Below are 17073 nucleotides of genomic sequence, written 5' to 3'. Positions count from 1 at the left end.
TGGTACCAATGTTTCATGAATGAGTATGATATGAAGAAGTAATGCTCACAATAAATCACAATAAGTATTTCCACAACCAAACACATGATATATTTCCATAACCAACCACAATGATGCATTTCCACAACCACATGAACCAATATTCACTCGTTATTTTCATTTCATTCATGAATTTCCACATGTCTCATATTCCAGTAAAGTATGAATATAACCACAATACACCCATGGTACCACATTAAACAATACATTACAATTACTCACATGTATTCAAGGCTATCAATGTCTCATAGGACCCTACATGGTCAAACATATCACATAATATTTCAATTTTGACAATTACATCACATATAGGCCCCCACACAAGCACAATACGTAGATAGCCATTTTTCATGATTAGTTCCCACCCTTAACATGCATTTTGTACCATTATTTACTACCCAGCCCAGTCTGAAGAGTTAAGCCATAACCTACCTCGAAAGCCGAAATCGATCCGCTACACTTGAACCCGCAACCTTACTTTTCACGAACAATCCCGAACTCTACTAAAAATATCAAATATGAAATCTACGTGTCAGAACAAAATCAACAACACTCATATTGACTACTTTTGGTTCGGGGTTAAAACGGACCCCCAAAATAGGTTTTCGAAAAAGAAGGGCAAAATTGAAACTTTACTTCAAAAATATGTTCTCCATATTTTTAGGAACTTACAGCTGAAAACCCAAGTTAAATTGAGTGAAAAACGGGGTTCAAACGAAGAAAAATCATTTTTGAGCTTTACCGGGTAAAATCCTTGAAATTCGGATTTAAATCAAAAATCGGAGTTGTTTTGAAGGTTAAATTAATAAAAAAAACTAGTAATTATAAGATAAAAATATTATTCAAGTGAGAGGGGATGAAATTTGGGTTTAAAATCATACCCTAAGATTTTTGGGGTTTTGAGAAATTTATCAAGAAATTTCTAACAAAATGGTGAATTCTTACCTTAAATCCGTAATAAAACCAAGAAAAAGATGTTAATCTAGCTTTCCAAGACCTCACAAACTTCACTTTTAAAGTCCCAAACTATTTAAGGTTTAACTCCCAAGAGGCAAGATAAAAAATGGGCAAAATAGGTCAAAAAAGGTTATTTATTAGTGCAGATTTTTCTACACTGCTGTCAAAAGAAAAGTTATTTTTTTAACTCAATTTGGAATTCAACGGGGTGCCCAAAATTCGTTCGGAGTCCAATTTATGCAAACGAATTATGCAACCACACTAAATTCGATGTTCCGGATGCGATGGCGATACCAGATTTTCTAGAAAAATTTGTTTTGACAAAACCCCCGAGATCCGAAATCATAATTTTTCTAATCGAGGGTCGAAATGAGATTTAAAAGTCGTAAAATCATACAAAATATGCTAACACACTAAAATCGACATTCCGGATCTGTTGGCAAAGTCGAATTTTCCATACGAGGTTGTTTCAACCAAAAGTGGATCCCACACTCAACTTTTTAATTTTTTTCAACCTTCCGACCAATAGGTCGAAATGATCTCGGGTGAACCAGGACTCGAACCAAAGGTATACCTAGCCTAAAATCAATATTCCAGAGCTGCTGGCACATTCCGTTCGGTCATCCATCGTACGGATCAAAATATAACCACATAAGTCCAAAATAATGCTCTCGAAGCCATCAAAAATCACAATATTACATAAATGCTACCAAAATGCATCATAAATCATGTCAACCACTCCCACACCTCAAAAATACCATAATGCAACTACGGGAAGGGGTAAAACAGTCAAATCACACAAAATCACAAATTTCACATATTTCATCAAATATTTATATCGTTACACTTTTTGTCCCATTTTAATTATTAATTTACATTATTTTAATGTCCACTAAGAAAAATAATAAATATAATATATTATTTATTAAGTTGCCCTATTTAGTACTTATATTTTTTTAAAAAAAATAAATAAGTTTTATAAAGAGAGAAGTATCTATTACCCCTGAACTTGTCATGTTTTATTCATGGTATACATCTGAATTTTGACTTGTCATAAGTACCTCCTCCTCCCATCCCAAACTTGTTTTTTTACAACATCGCGTGACTCCCTTTTTTGCTGACATGGCAGAATGTTTTCTTTCACACTCTATCACGCGCATGATGGAGTGATTTTTGGGCCAAATCAGCATTTTCAATGTTTAAAAATGAAAAAAATCACTTTTACTTTAATTTTTTCAAAAATAATCAACTATCCCTCTTCCTATTTAACTTCCAATCTAAAACAAATTCATCAAACCCCCAAAATATTAAAGGAATTGATTATTTTAATACTTGATGCTTGAAAGGAATGAAAATTGTTCGAAATCATGCACAAATTTGAGTAATTTATTTGTGATGTATATTAGTTATGACTATATGTAATTAAGTGTTTGATTTATATTTATCAGTAAAGCTAGGAGTTTTCAGTTTGAAAGAGTTTAGGTCTTTTATTAGTTGATTTTTTGAGTTTAATTGATTATATCATAATATATATGAATTGTTTTTGTAATTAAATATTTGTGGGGAAGGGGGAGGGGGGGTCCCCTCAAATACCGTATCAAATACTAAGTTTCTTAAAATAATAATTTAGCATAAACTTATTAGGTTATCGGTATACCTAATAACCCAGTAAAAAATTTAAAACCGAATCAATAACCCAATATTTTTTTTTTATATATAAAATCATTAAAAAATCGTTAACCCTATAGCGCTAAATTAATAACATTTTTATCGGTTTGATTTTTGTACACCCCTAACTTAAATTACAATTTTTTACACTGTTAATTATAAGAAGAAACGTATTTGTGCATGTGACTCTCGTCAAAATTCTAATCGAAACACTAATCGAAAACTACTATGAAACACTAACCGGAAAAAAATAATTTCATATTTTTAACACACACCAAAAAATATAAAATTTTAGATAATAGCTTACTTAATCGACGAAAATTCAACCTTTCACTATTTTGGAGTAGAGAAAAACTGAAAAATATAAAATTTTTAGAAAGAAATCGGATAATTAAGGATAGAAGTGGATTATTTCTTAATATAGGATAATTATAAGGGAAGTGGATGGTATTTATCCACGTGGATAGTCGCATCAGCACTTTTTTCCACGTGTATGCGCGTGGTTTACACGCACTGGTCCATCAGCAAAAAAGGGCCACGCGACGTTGCAAGAAAACAAGTTCAAGAGGGTACTTAGGACAAGTTAAAGTTCAGTTGTACCATAAATAAAACGTGACAAGTTCAGGGGGTAATTAATACTTCTCTCTTTTTTAAAAGATTTCAACGGTGTAGTAAAATTATTGTAAACTTTAATTTCATGTTAAAAGTTATTTTGACATAATTTTTTTCAAGTTAAAGTAATTATTTTTAATAAATAAAAGAAGTTATAATTAAAATACAATTCAATAAATAACAAAAAGAAACCAATTATAAAAGATCAAGTGGAGATGGTCTTAACAAAACAAAAGGAGAGGACAAAAATAAAATAAAGAAGAAAATGAAAGCATCAATACACTACAAATTTGACATGTATAATAATTTTGCTTTACAAAAAATGTCTAAAAGATCCTTGATTATGATTCTCCTTGAAGTATAAAGTATAATTTATTATGCGGTTTAATATTTAAGGACACATATCATACTATTAGGAAGATTAGATAAGCACTGGTTCACATTTGGATTCGCCATAATGCCCCTTGCCACCTAATTAGAGTAGAAGCTTTTACGGTGTTTCCTGTCTTTTTACATAAACTCTTCATCTTCTATTGGCTCTTGTTCTCCCTAGAAAAGCACTCAGCATTTAAGGTCAAGTGTGCGTGTGTTTGTTGGGGAGGCATTTGTTTGAGTTGACGGGAGAATTTGAAAAGAGGCACATCAAGTAATCAAGTCGAAATAGAAATGGATCCTCAAGAGAGTATTCTCTTTCCTTCTTCATGTTATCCTATTACTTAAATTTCTTTGTTTTTCCTATGTACCTTTCTATTTTTAGATGAAACTTGCACGATTAGAAAGGTACTATTGCTGTGAGTTTCTTCTCACATATTTTGTGGCAGAGGCAAATCAGGATTTTAAGACGACGGGTGTATCGTTGCTTTTAAGATAAGATATAATATTTTATACCGACAACAACTTGGTGATCAAAAGATATTTAATTGTATTATCGCAAAAATCAATTTACGTGTTTTCTCTGCTTTCTGCTATAGTTATTTATTTTTTTCCAAAAAAACAAAAGTGAAGGACGTAGCTTTATAAGGACGGCTGATTCAGAAAAATAAACTTAGTAAAAACAGAAACAAGTGGCAGTAAGTGGTATTCGATCCCTTGTCTTGAAGGAGTTAAGATCAGCTCTTTTAAATTGAAAATATCTTCCATATATTGGATGTTGTATAATTTATTTTGATGGAGTTCTTGCTAAGATTGAATTTTGTATTTTGATTGAGTCCTGACTTGTTGCATGTAGCTCAAAAATTGTTACATAAAACTTCTCAACAAAATATTATCCCATCTTAAGGGATTTTTTGGTAGAGTGCATAAGAATAGTAATGTTATGATTAGTTATGTTTGAACTATTTCCTATCTGCTGTTTGGTTTCGTGTATTAAGGGCAGTTCTGTCATTAATTATTCATGCTTATTGTGATAGATCCATGGTCACAGGATCGAACGATGCGGATCATTATTCAAGATGACACTTATAGAGACGTGATTAATTGGAAGTCGTTACCAAAATCTTTTCTGCCGAATACTGTAGAAGTTGCCAAAGATGCTGCGCATTCAGAATCCAAAACTTTTCTTCTAATGGTTGAACCAGATGACAGTATAGCTGCAGTTAAAGCCTACATTCAAGAGGAAAAGGGAATCCCTTTTAAGAAACAGAAGTTGTTGAATGAAGATGGGGGAGTCATGAGAGATGCACTGACTCTTCTTTCTGCAGGAATCAAAAAAGGATCTACCTTAATCCTTCGATATGCACCAATAACGCAAATCATAGTGACAACGCTTAGTGGTCGCAGGTTTAAGTTAATGGTTGAGAGTGATGACACCGTTGCAGATGTTAAGGCAGCCATTCAAGAAAAGGAAGGTATTCGATTTCATAAACAAAGGATAATATATGATGGACGACAACTCCAAGATCATGTGCTTCTTGTCGACTGCGGAGTTCAGTATAAGAGTGTTCTGAGTGTGGTCTTAACGCTGTGCGGTTGTTGAATATGGCACTATCAGTAAAGAATGTGGTTGCTTCTTTTTTTGTGTGTGGAATAATTGATCTTTAGTACTCTGTTTTTTCTCTGTTTTGTATTTGTTCAACAAATACCAGCAAGTTAAGAGTCAGTTTGTTCTCAATTTGCATAATCTATGTGAAAAATCAGTGGTTATTATTGTGATTTTGACATTCTGGCCGGTGCTCGGTTGGTTTTGATCTATTAATACTATGATCCATTTTTGATGCTTTTTAGTAAATTTTTTACCACATATAATCGGTTGATTTCTCAATGTATGTTCGCTCTTGAATTTTGTGCACGGCTTTTTCCGACTGAGTAGTATTTTAATTATACTCACTGCTGTTTTTTTCGCCATCAGTATAATTTAGTTGATTATATTAGATTTTTTCTTTATTTTCCAGTTTATAATTAGTCATTTTGTCTTTGTAATTTAGCTGTTTATATTAGAATCCTTTCTCTTCAGAATTGCATTGAATCCTTTTTATCTTTTGGATTACTTCATTTATGTGTTTGTCAAATTTTGTACCTACCGTGTAAAGGTTTCACCTATTATTGAGAAGCAGTTGTTTATGAGCTTTCTTTGGAAATCCTGTTGTTATTTTCTCTTACAGTTTCGAAGTTATCTATAATTTGGATAAGGAGAAACACACAGTGAGACCAATCTATTGCTACGTATTCAATTCTCTTTTATTATATTGCTTGCTCGTTCTTCATATATATATATATATGGTCGGTGCAGATATATCAGATACTAACTTAAACAAATCCAGTCTAGGGCTAATTGAGTGAGAATGTTCGATCTAGTGGGCCAATTGATTACTGCGGTCTGAGATTGACAGGATCATGATAAAACTGGGCTCTGGATGCATTATGTTTGTAAACTAAGTTATTCAAATCCCTAACTATATCGAATAATGTAATTTAGTATATTAAATTGCTCATGTTAGAGGTGTTTCGCGGATAGCTTGTTGAGACATACATGATATCATCAAGGCGCTATCTTGTCAGCGAGTTAAATGGCATATGATTGACTGGTTTTTGTCAATAGTATCGTATTTCTTCAAATCTATAGCTATAACTCCTGTTTTAAATTGAATATCTTGTTAGTACGTCTTCATTTCTTTCCTATACAGATTCTGAAGAGGACGATGACCATGCAAGAATAGTTTTACCACTGTATACATGTGAAGTAACTTCATAAATCTTCAGAAAATTTGACGCTAATGGTGAGAAGGTATACATGTGAAGTAACTTCAATTTGGGGTCGTTTAGGCAGATATTTGACTGTAGTCAATGCTAAATATTCAATTTAACTATATGCAACTTTAGTGTCCCAAACACTACCAAGCCCCTCGGGACTCGTCAAAACTATGCATCGAAAACCTGAACACCATCCCGACCCATTGGAACCTTGAAACCTCGATGTTGTTTAGCCCATATATTGACTTTGTTCAACTCTTTCTTTTTTTTTTTTTTTTTGAAAAAAAATTGTTTTAGTCCCTGTGTTATGACCTTGTTAGGATTTTGGTCCTTGTGATAATTGACTTCTCACTTTTGACCTTTAATTAAGCAAATTAAATTGTTTTAATCCTTTACTTACGGTGATTAATGATTTAAACAGACTTATAGCTACTATTAAGGGTAAATACGATATTATAAGAAATACTTTTTATGAACAAAAAAACCCTTAGCGTAACACTATTACAAATCGTTATAGCATCCTCCTCTCATTCATAATCAACCCTCTTCCTCCTTTCATTTCGATGGAGATAAATCATCTAATTCATGGATGAATAATTTTTGTTTCTGTAGGTTGCTGAACACTTCTTCTCGTTACTTCCCTTCCCTTCCCTTTTGTGTGAGGAAATAATTTAGTAAACTCTCCGGACACATAAAGAAACTGCACCTGGTGAAGAGAAGATAATCAGTATTTTTGATAATGAAATTGCGTTACAAGAGCGGACTGCAATCCACGCCGACATGTAAGTACTCAGTCAAGTTTAATTAAACTAGATCTTCAATATTGCTCAATGAAAAAAGATCAAACTTTTGATTATATGACAATCAAGATTAATAGTTCATCATTCGAAAGAAAGCACATCTATATGTGTATATTATGACTTATATTTATATTTACTTGATCTACAAAATACAAAGTAATATTGGAAGCAAATGCATACAATTCAATATTAGAAAAATAATTTTTTTTTCCTACGTTACACCTTGATGTTGAGAGACCAGACAATGCTAAAGTTACTTTATCTAAATTTGTGATAATGCACTAGATACAGTCAATTTGTGATCAAGTATTTTAAGGCGTATTTATGATCAATTTGTGATGATGCACTTGATACAATAATATAAATTGAATACTGCAACAACACATAATAGTGATAATATTCTGGATAACGAATAATTTCAATAAACGTTTTCAACATGAACTATAAAAAATAAATATTGTGGTGCACATCTTGAATTTATATGATTGGTTATATTTTTCTAATGTTGTAAGTATTAATAGCTCTTACAACTTTTGTTTTTGTTTTTGTTTTTCTAATGACAGATAAAGGCGAAGATCTAAATATGTACACCATTAAACTATACTACAAAGGTTTGTGGGTGTTTGAACTAGAGATAAGCTATGTTAGTGGACAAATAGCTTATTATGACTATTGCAATGGTGATGAAAATTCTATCATTCAGATGAGGCAGTGTATGAAAAGGTTGAAAGTTAATGATAGAAAAGTAAAATTCTGGTTCACATTTGGGCCTTTTTTATAGACGGATATGAGACTTTTATCTACTGATTTGGATATATATAGCATTGTCTATAAAATTTCCAGCAGCAAAGAGGTGAAAATATTCGTCCAACACACAGATGAGGATCAATGGAGCTATGACGTGATTGATTATGAAGGTGACCCAATACTACATGGTGAAGAAGGCTTAGTAGATGTGGCTGTAATAGAGAAAGATGATGAGAGTGATGCCACAAGTGAAGAATATGAGTCATTTCATGATTCGAATTATTCTTTAGAAGAAGATGATAAACTTTTTGATAAAAACATCGACTCTACTGTAGAATGGGTTGGTGTTAATAGGATGAGTAGAGAAAATCAAGTTAAAGAAAAAATTATGGAGTTTGGAGTTGCCTTAAACATAGTGGATCTGTGCCCCACTGACCAACTGTGCTTCATCAAATGAGGAATTAATGAGTTTAGATGGAGATTCTGATGATGACAATCAGAAAAAGTTTATTGTTTTTAATCCACCTAGGGATTTGGAGGACCTAAATTTTAAGTTTGCGCTTAATATGATTTTCAGTAACAGTAAAGAATTTAAATGGGCAGTTGAGGTGCATGATGTGCGTCAAAAAAAAGATATCAAATTAAAAAAGAATGAATGTAGGAGGTCGAGGGAAACTTGTAAGGTGCCAAACTGCAAATGGTTTATATTTGCATCGAAAGCTAATCAAGATGAATCTTTCATGATCAAAACAATAGGCCCTGACCATTCATGTGGCAATTAAAGAGACAATAGGACTATTGACTCTGAATTTTTAGCTAAGAAATACGTAGATGAGTTTAGAATTAATCCAAGTTGGGGTGTGAAGGAATTTCAAGCTCATGTGATGATGGCTCATTATTGTACTATTACTCGAAATCAAGCTCATATGGCAAAGAGGAAGGCATTAGATCTAATCACATGGACTAAAGAAGAGCAATATCATATGTTGTGGGATTACTGTGCAGAGCTGAGGAGGAGTAATCCAGGGACTACATGTATTTTAAAGTTGGACGAAAATTCAACCACAATGGTCAATGGTAAAAAATGATTTTTAAGACTTTATTTGTGTTTTGCAGCTTGTAAGTAAGGGTTCTTAGCAGGATGTCAACCTATAATAGGAGTTGATGGATGCCATTTGAAAGGGAACCAAAAGGAGGGTAGCTATTGACATCAGTAGGCATTGATGAAAACGACAACATGTATCCAATTGCATTCCCAATAGTGGAAGGTGAATTGAAGGAAACTTGGAGTTGGTTCGTTACACTTCTTGATGAGGACTTGGGAATCTCACAAAATTCTTTTGCATGGAATTTCATTTCAGATAAAGAAAGAGGTTTACTTCCAGTATTTGATGAGACAATACCAGATGTTGCACACAGGTTTTGTGTCAGACATATGCACAACAATTTGAATACTGAAGGTTTTGTGGGACAAACACTAAAAAATGTCCTATGGAAAGCTGCTAGAGTAACTACTTAACCTGAATTCTGTAAATGTATGGAAGAAATGGCAAAATTAGATCTAAAAGCCCGAGAATGGTTCATTAATAAGCCTCTTATTCACTGGTCAAAGGCTTTTTTCTCTTCTTTTCCAAAATGTGATGTGTTATTAAACAATTTATGTGAGTCATTTAACAATGTACTTCTACATGTAAGAGACAAACATATTTAGACAATGATTGAATCAATTAGAATATACATGATGCCTAGACTTTAAAAGAACAGAGATAAGATGATGAAGTACTGTTAGAGAATTTGTCTGAGGATCATAGTGAAGCTAGAGAAGAATAAACTAAAGCTGCTAAAAGTATTGTAGCTAAATTTGACCAATTTCACTATCAAATTGAGGACATCTATCTTAGGTTATTCTCTATTGATCTTAAGGAGAAAATCTGTTCTTGTAGGAGATGGGAATTAACAGGAATTCCTTGTAGTCATGCTATTATAGCAATAATGGTTAAGAAGACCGAACCTAAAATGTATGTTCATGAATGCTACACAGTTAAGCAGTACTTGAAGAGTTATGATCCATCAATCTTGCCAATTGTCAGCATTGATCAATGGCCTAAGATGGGGATCAAACCACCACTTCCACCCATATACAAAGCACAACCAGGTAGACCAAAAAAAATTAAGAAAGAGAGAAATTGATAAGACAACTAAAAAAGAAATAGATTCTGAAAAGCTTACCTTGTTAAAAATATCAAGAAAAGGCAGAAAAAAGAAGTTTGGATCATGTAGGATCTTAGGTCATAATAGTAGAAAGTGCCCTATTCTTATGGAAAGAAACCAATCTGAAGCTCAATATCAATAGATGTACCAGGAAGTCAAAAAGGAAGGGCCCTCGACACCTAGTAATACATCAGAAGTAAGTAATTATATAACTTGATTCTCTTCATCAAGAGTAATAATGCTAAACTTTTATTTTATTGTAGGTTTCAAGAACTATTATTGAGAATATAGCATCAATGCAATCCAGTTCCTCATTTGTGACAGAACAAGCTGTAATAACCTTTTTTGTTTTTCTACTCGTGTTGTTTATATTAGAACTTAGGTGACTTAAGTCTCTTTTGTACATTGTAGGTCAATCAACTTAATCAGGCAAGGGTACGCCAAGAACAATTGAGGATTTCTGAATTTATTTTAAACGAAATCAGTGAGCACTCCAGAGAAGGTACAAGGCCATTCATCATCGAGAAAATGGGAAAACAATACGTCCTATTATCAAGATTACAAGAAGCACTTTCTCAAAATAGCAAGAGAGTAAGAAGTGGTCCACGGTCTAAGAAAAAAGTAGTTCCTTAAATAAAGTTAAAGAAAATTCATGACATGATGCATATGAGTTAAGCTCTGTTTCTTTCTTAATGACTTTAAAGTTAATCATGCTTTAGTGATATGTGAATTATTGTGTGTTTTCCTTTTAAAATTCAATGAAGCATAAACAATTACCTATTATTCAATCTCATTCCTATATTAGTTTATATGTATCAGCTCCTAGAGAGCTTGAGATATTGTATTCAGTCACTGTTAACACTAAAGCGAACCCATGACTTATCAATTGAAAAAAGTATAGAGACAATATTGCTTAAAAGTAATCAAACAGGAAAAAGTTACCTACTGCAACAAGCTAAAATTAAGCTCACAATAACTGACAAGGAAACACCAGTCCATCCCCAAAGTGCGACAACAATAGTAACTTTTGTAAGACCAGGAGCTTGCAAAAAAAGATCATTAAATATGAGAGATGAGTTGTACATGGACTTCTTGCAAGTGGATAAGTTTAGATAACAATGTCAGAGAAATGGAACTAAAGGTAAACACATACCCAAATAACAACTCCAATGAACGCCCACATACATGTGAGTCACACATTTAAATTTATGTAACCAATAAATTGACCACCCCCATCTTTATTATGTCCAATTAAATAGATGATAGATGGATCATTAAATAAAAAAATATTAGAAAGAAGTTTCCTTGAATTCTATTTCATCATTTTCCAATAGATTAAAATCAGTTCATTACGTGAACCAAAAGTTTATTGTCTTTGAAAATAAAAATCATACACCTGATAGGCAATATTGTTGAAGACAAATACAGGCTATAGATTTGATTTTCAAAACAAAGAAAGCACGATGTTAACCAGGATGAATGAATGGAGACAACAGTGCTAAATCACCTAAGATAGCAAAGAAGGAAAACAAAGAAGCATATTCATCATGTTTATGGTCGTAATCACCCACAACAGCTCAAAATAGACTGCCTTTTCAAGGAATCGAAGAAAGTCTTAAGCATGGAACTTATATTTAGCAAGAACAATATCAAACCAGAATTATAAAAGAAGGAAGAGAGAATAGCAGAGGAAAGGAAGAAATAGTGTTTCTTCTTACCACATGCCAAGATATAAATATAGTATAGTAGTTTAGCAAATAAATTTGATACACTCGCAGAAATAACGTTTTCAAATCCATAAATTAAATGGATTAATATACAAAATATAGAACTTTTATCCTTTTGAGGTCATCCTCATGCTAGTGAACTACAAGTGTTCTTCCAACAACTGAGTTTGGACCCGTTAATGGTATCTACTTGGTACACAAAAGGTAGAGTCAGTAAATTATCCTAAACATATAACAATAACAAACATAGAGCACACAAAGTTAGATCGATTGACCAGACAAGGTGGATGTAATAGCCTACAACAACAACATACCCAGTAAATTCCCACCAAGTGAGGTTTGGGGAGGGTAAGTGTACGCAGACTATATCACTACCTCAGATATGAGATAGATAGGTTATTTTTAATAGACCCCCGGCTAAAAAAAATAATAAAATAGAAAAAGAGAAAGTTACAAAGCACTTGAGTATCACCTTTCGTCGTGTGGTGCATCATGAAATTGAAAGAACCAAGAATATATAAAGGAACATATACTTGTAGGCTGTAACCAATATATCATAGTCTAGTTTTTCATAAATGGTATAGAATTGCTATCTATTAGATTCCCAGCTAGCATGTATACATTAGCAAAGGGAAAAACAAATTTTTAACTAAAGGAAAAAGGGAAATACTCTCATACTGGATCCTTTCAAACCTTCACACATCTGGGAAAACAAACTACAAAATTTTTCTCATTAGTCTATCCAGAAAAAAATGTCCATCCTAAAATTGACATCCAAGATGCTAGCCATTTAAAAAGAGTCTCTCTTCATTAAGGAGTTCAATCTTCAATATGATACACACATATATGCATGTGTACACACAGACACAAACACACACTTATATACTAAGTTTCTTGGACTCTCCAAAAATATTGTCACACCCATGTAGGAGCCTCTAAAAATACACTAATTTTGAAGGATCCGACATTCACCCAATGAAATTCTTGAAGATTTCGAGCAACATAGCTTATATATAATTTGTGCACACATACACTGTATAGCATGACTACTTTAAGTCTTAAGAGGTCAAAAGCCTGAATTTAAGTCTTCAATATAAAGTAATCAAACGGGAAATATACCAGCTCTTCCATAAAAAGTTTGAACAAAGAAAATGGGTGTGGCCACTGACATGTGTACCTCTATATTTTCCAGAAGAAGCTTGGCACAAGCAACCATTACCTGATATGCCTTCAATGAAAGATCATAAACCTCTTTCTTATCGCCATCGCTTTTGAACTCTGTAAGATAGCAATAGTAATCCCCTTTTCTGTACATAAAATAAACCTAATCAAAATGAACCACCACTACTCAAGCTGATCAATGCAAAAGCCCTCAGATCATACAGATGACTCACCACACCTGCATACAGTAAGCATAAGCAAGAATATAGAAAATCATCATCCATCTTAACAAACAAAAATAGAGTTAATGCGGTATGAAAAAATAGAAAACAAGTACATTACCATCGGCATTAGCTGTGGCTGTTATGTTTCCTAGGCACTCGCATAACAAATATCATCTCCAGGAGCTCCATGTACCAAATTATTAGGATTGAAATGGGCTCCTATAGTAAAACAAAAGGAACAAATTTCAAACTAGTACCAGCAAAACTAGAAGTGAAAATGTCATTTCCAACTACCTACTATAATATTTACAAAAAATCTTTTGGTATATTACTAGAGGAGTTCCAATTGACCAACATTCCAATTAACACACGATGCAACACAAGCCAAAGCATAACATTAACCAGAATTCACCAATAATTGCAACAAGAACAAGTACATAAGAAAAGTAGTACGGTTCAAATTATAGCAAATATTACTCACCAAATGAAACCCATGAAGTCCAGTTATACGAACGTTAATTGTAGTCAGACCTATACAAAGATGAGAATAAAGAAATAAATACTCAATTGAAAAAATTATGAAATATTTTATTGTTTAACTTTGTCCTACTAGCAACAGGTAACGTTGTCCACCAAGGCCAGCTCAGACGGAAAGAAATCACACAATGTTTGTCTCTATTATTTTAATACAAACTTCAGTACTAAATCTATTATTTCCATTGTATATCAAATTATCATAATTAATACCTATGATTGGTTCACGCCACATGCACAAGAAAAAATCCTCTCAACCTGCAAGAGCATAACTTTTACCTCGAGAAAATTTAAGAAAATCGCACATTCAATATAACATACCATCTTTATCTTGTCTCCATTGGAAAGAATCTCTGAATTGTACAATTTTCAAAATACAACGAATTTGAACACATAAAATTTAAGAGGAAATGATTTTTACATTCTCCCATAGTCTTGATTTCACAACCTATCTAAGCTACAATATCTTTTCCTAGATAATTGGAAGGATCTTCAAATGCTCTAAGTACTTCCTCCTAATTTGCATGTAGCTCTAGCAGATTATCCAATTGAAAGTCTAGATATGTCCAATTATAGGATACTGCCAAAGCTCTATTAATCTCTTCGCGAGGTTCAACCCATTAAAGACTGATTATTGAGAATAGATTTTGAACTTAGGAAGGTTACCTTGGTATAAAAAAACTGGATCGCCTTAAATGCTTGTAGATGGTGCCTTTTGCCATTTTTGTGCAGCTCAGCTTAACAAGAACAACAAGAGATTTAACTTTACAGTTTCACCTTAACAAGAACAACAAGAGATTTGGATTTAGAGTTGGGACTAGTAAAAATGTTTCAACATTATCTCACCTAGTTTTCAGGGCTCAACATTTTTGTTTTGCCATGGCGTGGTTTCTTGAAGATCTAGATAGTTCCTTTTGTGAGTGTCTCTTCGCTTTTTTGTTTATGATGTTTATTTGTTTCCTAATCTTTTTGCCTTTAAAAAAATGATTAAAAATATTTATTATTTTATAATAAACATATTTACCCTGAACAGTAACTGTAAGTCTATTTAAATCATTAATCATTGTTCGTAAAGGATTAAAATAATTTAATTTTCTTAATTAAAGGTCAAAAGTGAGAAGTCAATTATCACAAGGACTAAAATCCTAATAAGGTCATAACATGGGGATTAAACAATTTTTTTTCCTTTTTTTTCAAACTTGTAGTTTTTGGTATTCTTCTTCGATATGCATCCAGGTGCCTCAAACCCATGCCACCCATCCCCACAACTCATACTTTACCTTTTAAAATATACTCAAAATGATCAAATGGGTTATTACAACTCATGTGGTTTGCTTATTTTCTTGTCACTTTCCAATGAATCTTCACAGGAAAATGGTATTATTGTATAGCAGGCTTGTTTTCGACTATGGAAGTGAGGATATTTTTGTTGGGTTCAATTGGTGTAAATTAAAAATGGAGGGACTCAACCCTTCGAGGAAAAGACACACTGTTTCGGAAAATGGTTGACTGTTCGGTCAGTTGTGACTGTTTAAAAAAAAACAAGTTATTTCAGAATGGACAGACATGATAATTCCAAAATGATACACCTTTCCGATGAACCATTGCCTCCTTTCCGAAGAGGCACTCATGTAAACTTGTCAAACGGGTCGGTTTGACCCGACCCGGCCTATTTAATAACCCGACCCGATCAGCCCCGGGATGTAGGGCTACTGGTCCTGGGCTGGGCTAATTTTTTTGGGCTCGGTTAACTGGGCCCGGACCCAACCCAGTCCAGGCCGCCGGTTAACCGACCCGATTTACTTTTTTTTTAAATTCGGATTTGGACCGTTTGGGCCGAAGTAGTCATTAGGCCCAATGGCTATATGACTGTTTGGAGCCAAAAACGGCTACTTGGCCCTTTTTATTAATTATTTTTTAATTTAAAATATTTTTTAAAACCTAAAAAAATTCCTATAAATACCTTACACTTTCAAATTATTTTCCACACAATTTTCATTCTCTCAAATCTCATTCTCTCTCAATTCTCAAATATTCTACATATCTCCTAAAATGCTCAATTTTATTTTTTAATTTTGCAATTACAAATAGGAGTGAAAGTTTTCTAAAGTCACAACTTTCAGATACTTCCAAAATTTGGTATTGTTATTCCATCTCTTACTTTTAATTTTTAATTAGTGTATTAATTGTTGAATATTTAATTTTATTATTTTTTTGTTTTGAATTTGTTTTAGTTTGATTTTTATCATGGATAAATTAAGAAACCTTGGTAAAAGTGTCAAAAATATTTGTCCTGAAAGTGGTAGTGGTAGTAAAAAGCGAATTACTGGCGGTAGAGGTAGTTCAAGTAGTAGATATACCTATGTACCTTCGGTACTACTTAGTCGACCTTTTGAGGAAGAAGTAAGAGTAGGTGCTCACGATATGGATTATGCAGAAGCTCAAAAAAATTATGGTATAGAAGAAGAAAATAAAGTAGATGCAGTTAATAGATGAAGATGACGAAAATATTGGTGAGACACCCGCAGTAGGCAATGTTAATGTTAGATCTGAATCGGTTAATCGCCCTCCCCATCCTCCCCGTTCCCCAAGAGCTCGTAGACCAACTAGTATTGCATGGGAATTTCTTACACGTATAGAAGGAGAAACTAAGGTGCAATGCAATATTTGTCAACAAGTATATGAGCATAAAAGAGGAAGCAATCAAGGGGGTATAGGTACGTTAATGAGACATATAAGAGAGAATCACCAACGAGAGTTATTTATTGCAAAAAGTGGTGAGGCTGTTGGTGGGCCAACACAAACTAGAATGGACCCAGCGACTAGTCAGGTAATTAAGACTTATAATGAATTGAGGGACCGGAAAGAAATAACAAAAATGGTAGTTGTGGGTTGTTTGTCTTTAAGTTTTCCTTCTTTGGATGTTTTTATTCATTACATTCAAGCAATTTATAATCCTATGTTTAGTGGTATTCCTAGAAGTACTTGTCAGGCCGATATTTTTAGACTTCATTCATAATATATTTTTTTATTTATCTACATTATTAAAAAATATTCAATGTAGAATGAATCTAACTTCTGATCTTGGTCATGCAGTTAATAAAAATGATTATTTAACTATTACTTGTCACTGGATAGATAGTAATTTTGTTATGCAAAAATGTATTCTAGCTTTTTTGTATGATGAAGATCGTAGACATACTG

General features: G+C 33.0%; 1 protein-coding gene and 1 pseudogene across 7 annotated transcripts; both read left to right on the top strand.

The window, feature by feature from the left end:
- Positions 1–3609: 3609 nt before the first annotated feature.
- Positions 3610–5498, top strand: LOC124888705 (polyubiquitin-like). Of its 7 annotated transcripts, none has more exons than XM_047399738.1 (2): positions 3610–3958; positions 4686–5498. In XM_047399738.1, exons 1-2 carry the CDS (start codon positions 3943–3945, stop codon positions 5249–5251), a joined length of 582 nt encoding a protein of 193 aa, XP_047255694.1. In that variant the 5' UTR covers positions 3610–3942; the 3' UTR covers positions 5252–5498. The 7 variants fall into 7 exon arrangements, with proteins under 7 accessions (XP_047255694.1, XP_047255698.1, XP_047255695.1 ...); XM_047399742.1 differs by having other exon boundaries at positions 3675–3958; positions 4700–5498; XM_047399739.1 differs by having other exon boundaries at positions 3693–4056.
- Positions 5499–7204: 1706 nt separating this feature from the next.
- Positions 7205–10860, top strand: LOC107846296 (annotated as a pseudogene).
- Positions 10861–17073: the final 6213 nt, after the last annotated feature.

Source organism: Capsicum annuum, chromosome 11, assembly GCF_002878395.1.
Source record: "Capsicum annuum cultivar UCD-10X-F1 chromosome 11, UCD10Xv1.1, whole genome shotgun sequence".
Lineage (NCBI taxonomy): Eukaryota > Viridiplantae > Streptophyta > Magnoliopsida > Solanales > Solanaceae > Capsicum > Capsicum annuum.
Note: the sequence above shows the minus strand (reverse complement) of the source record. Positions and strands in the feature narration are given on the sequence as shown.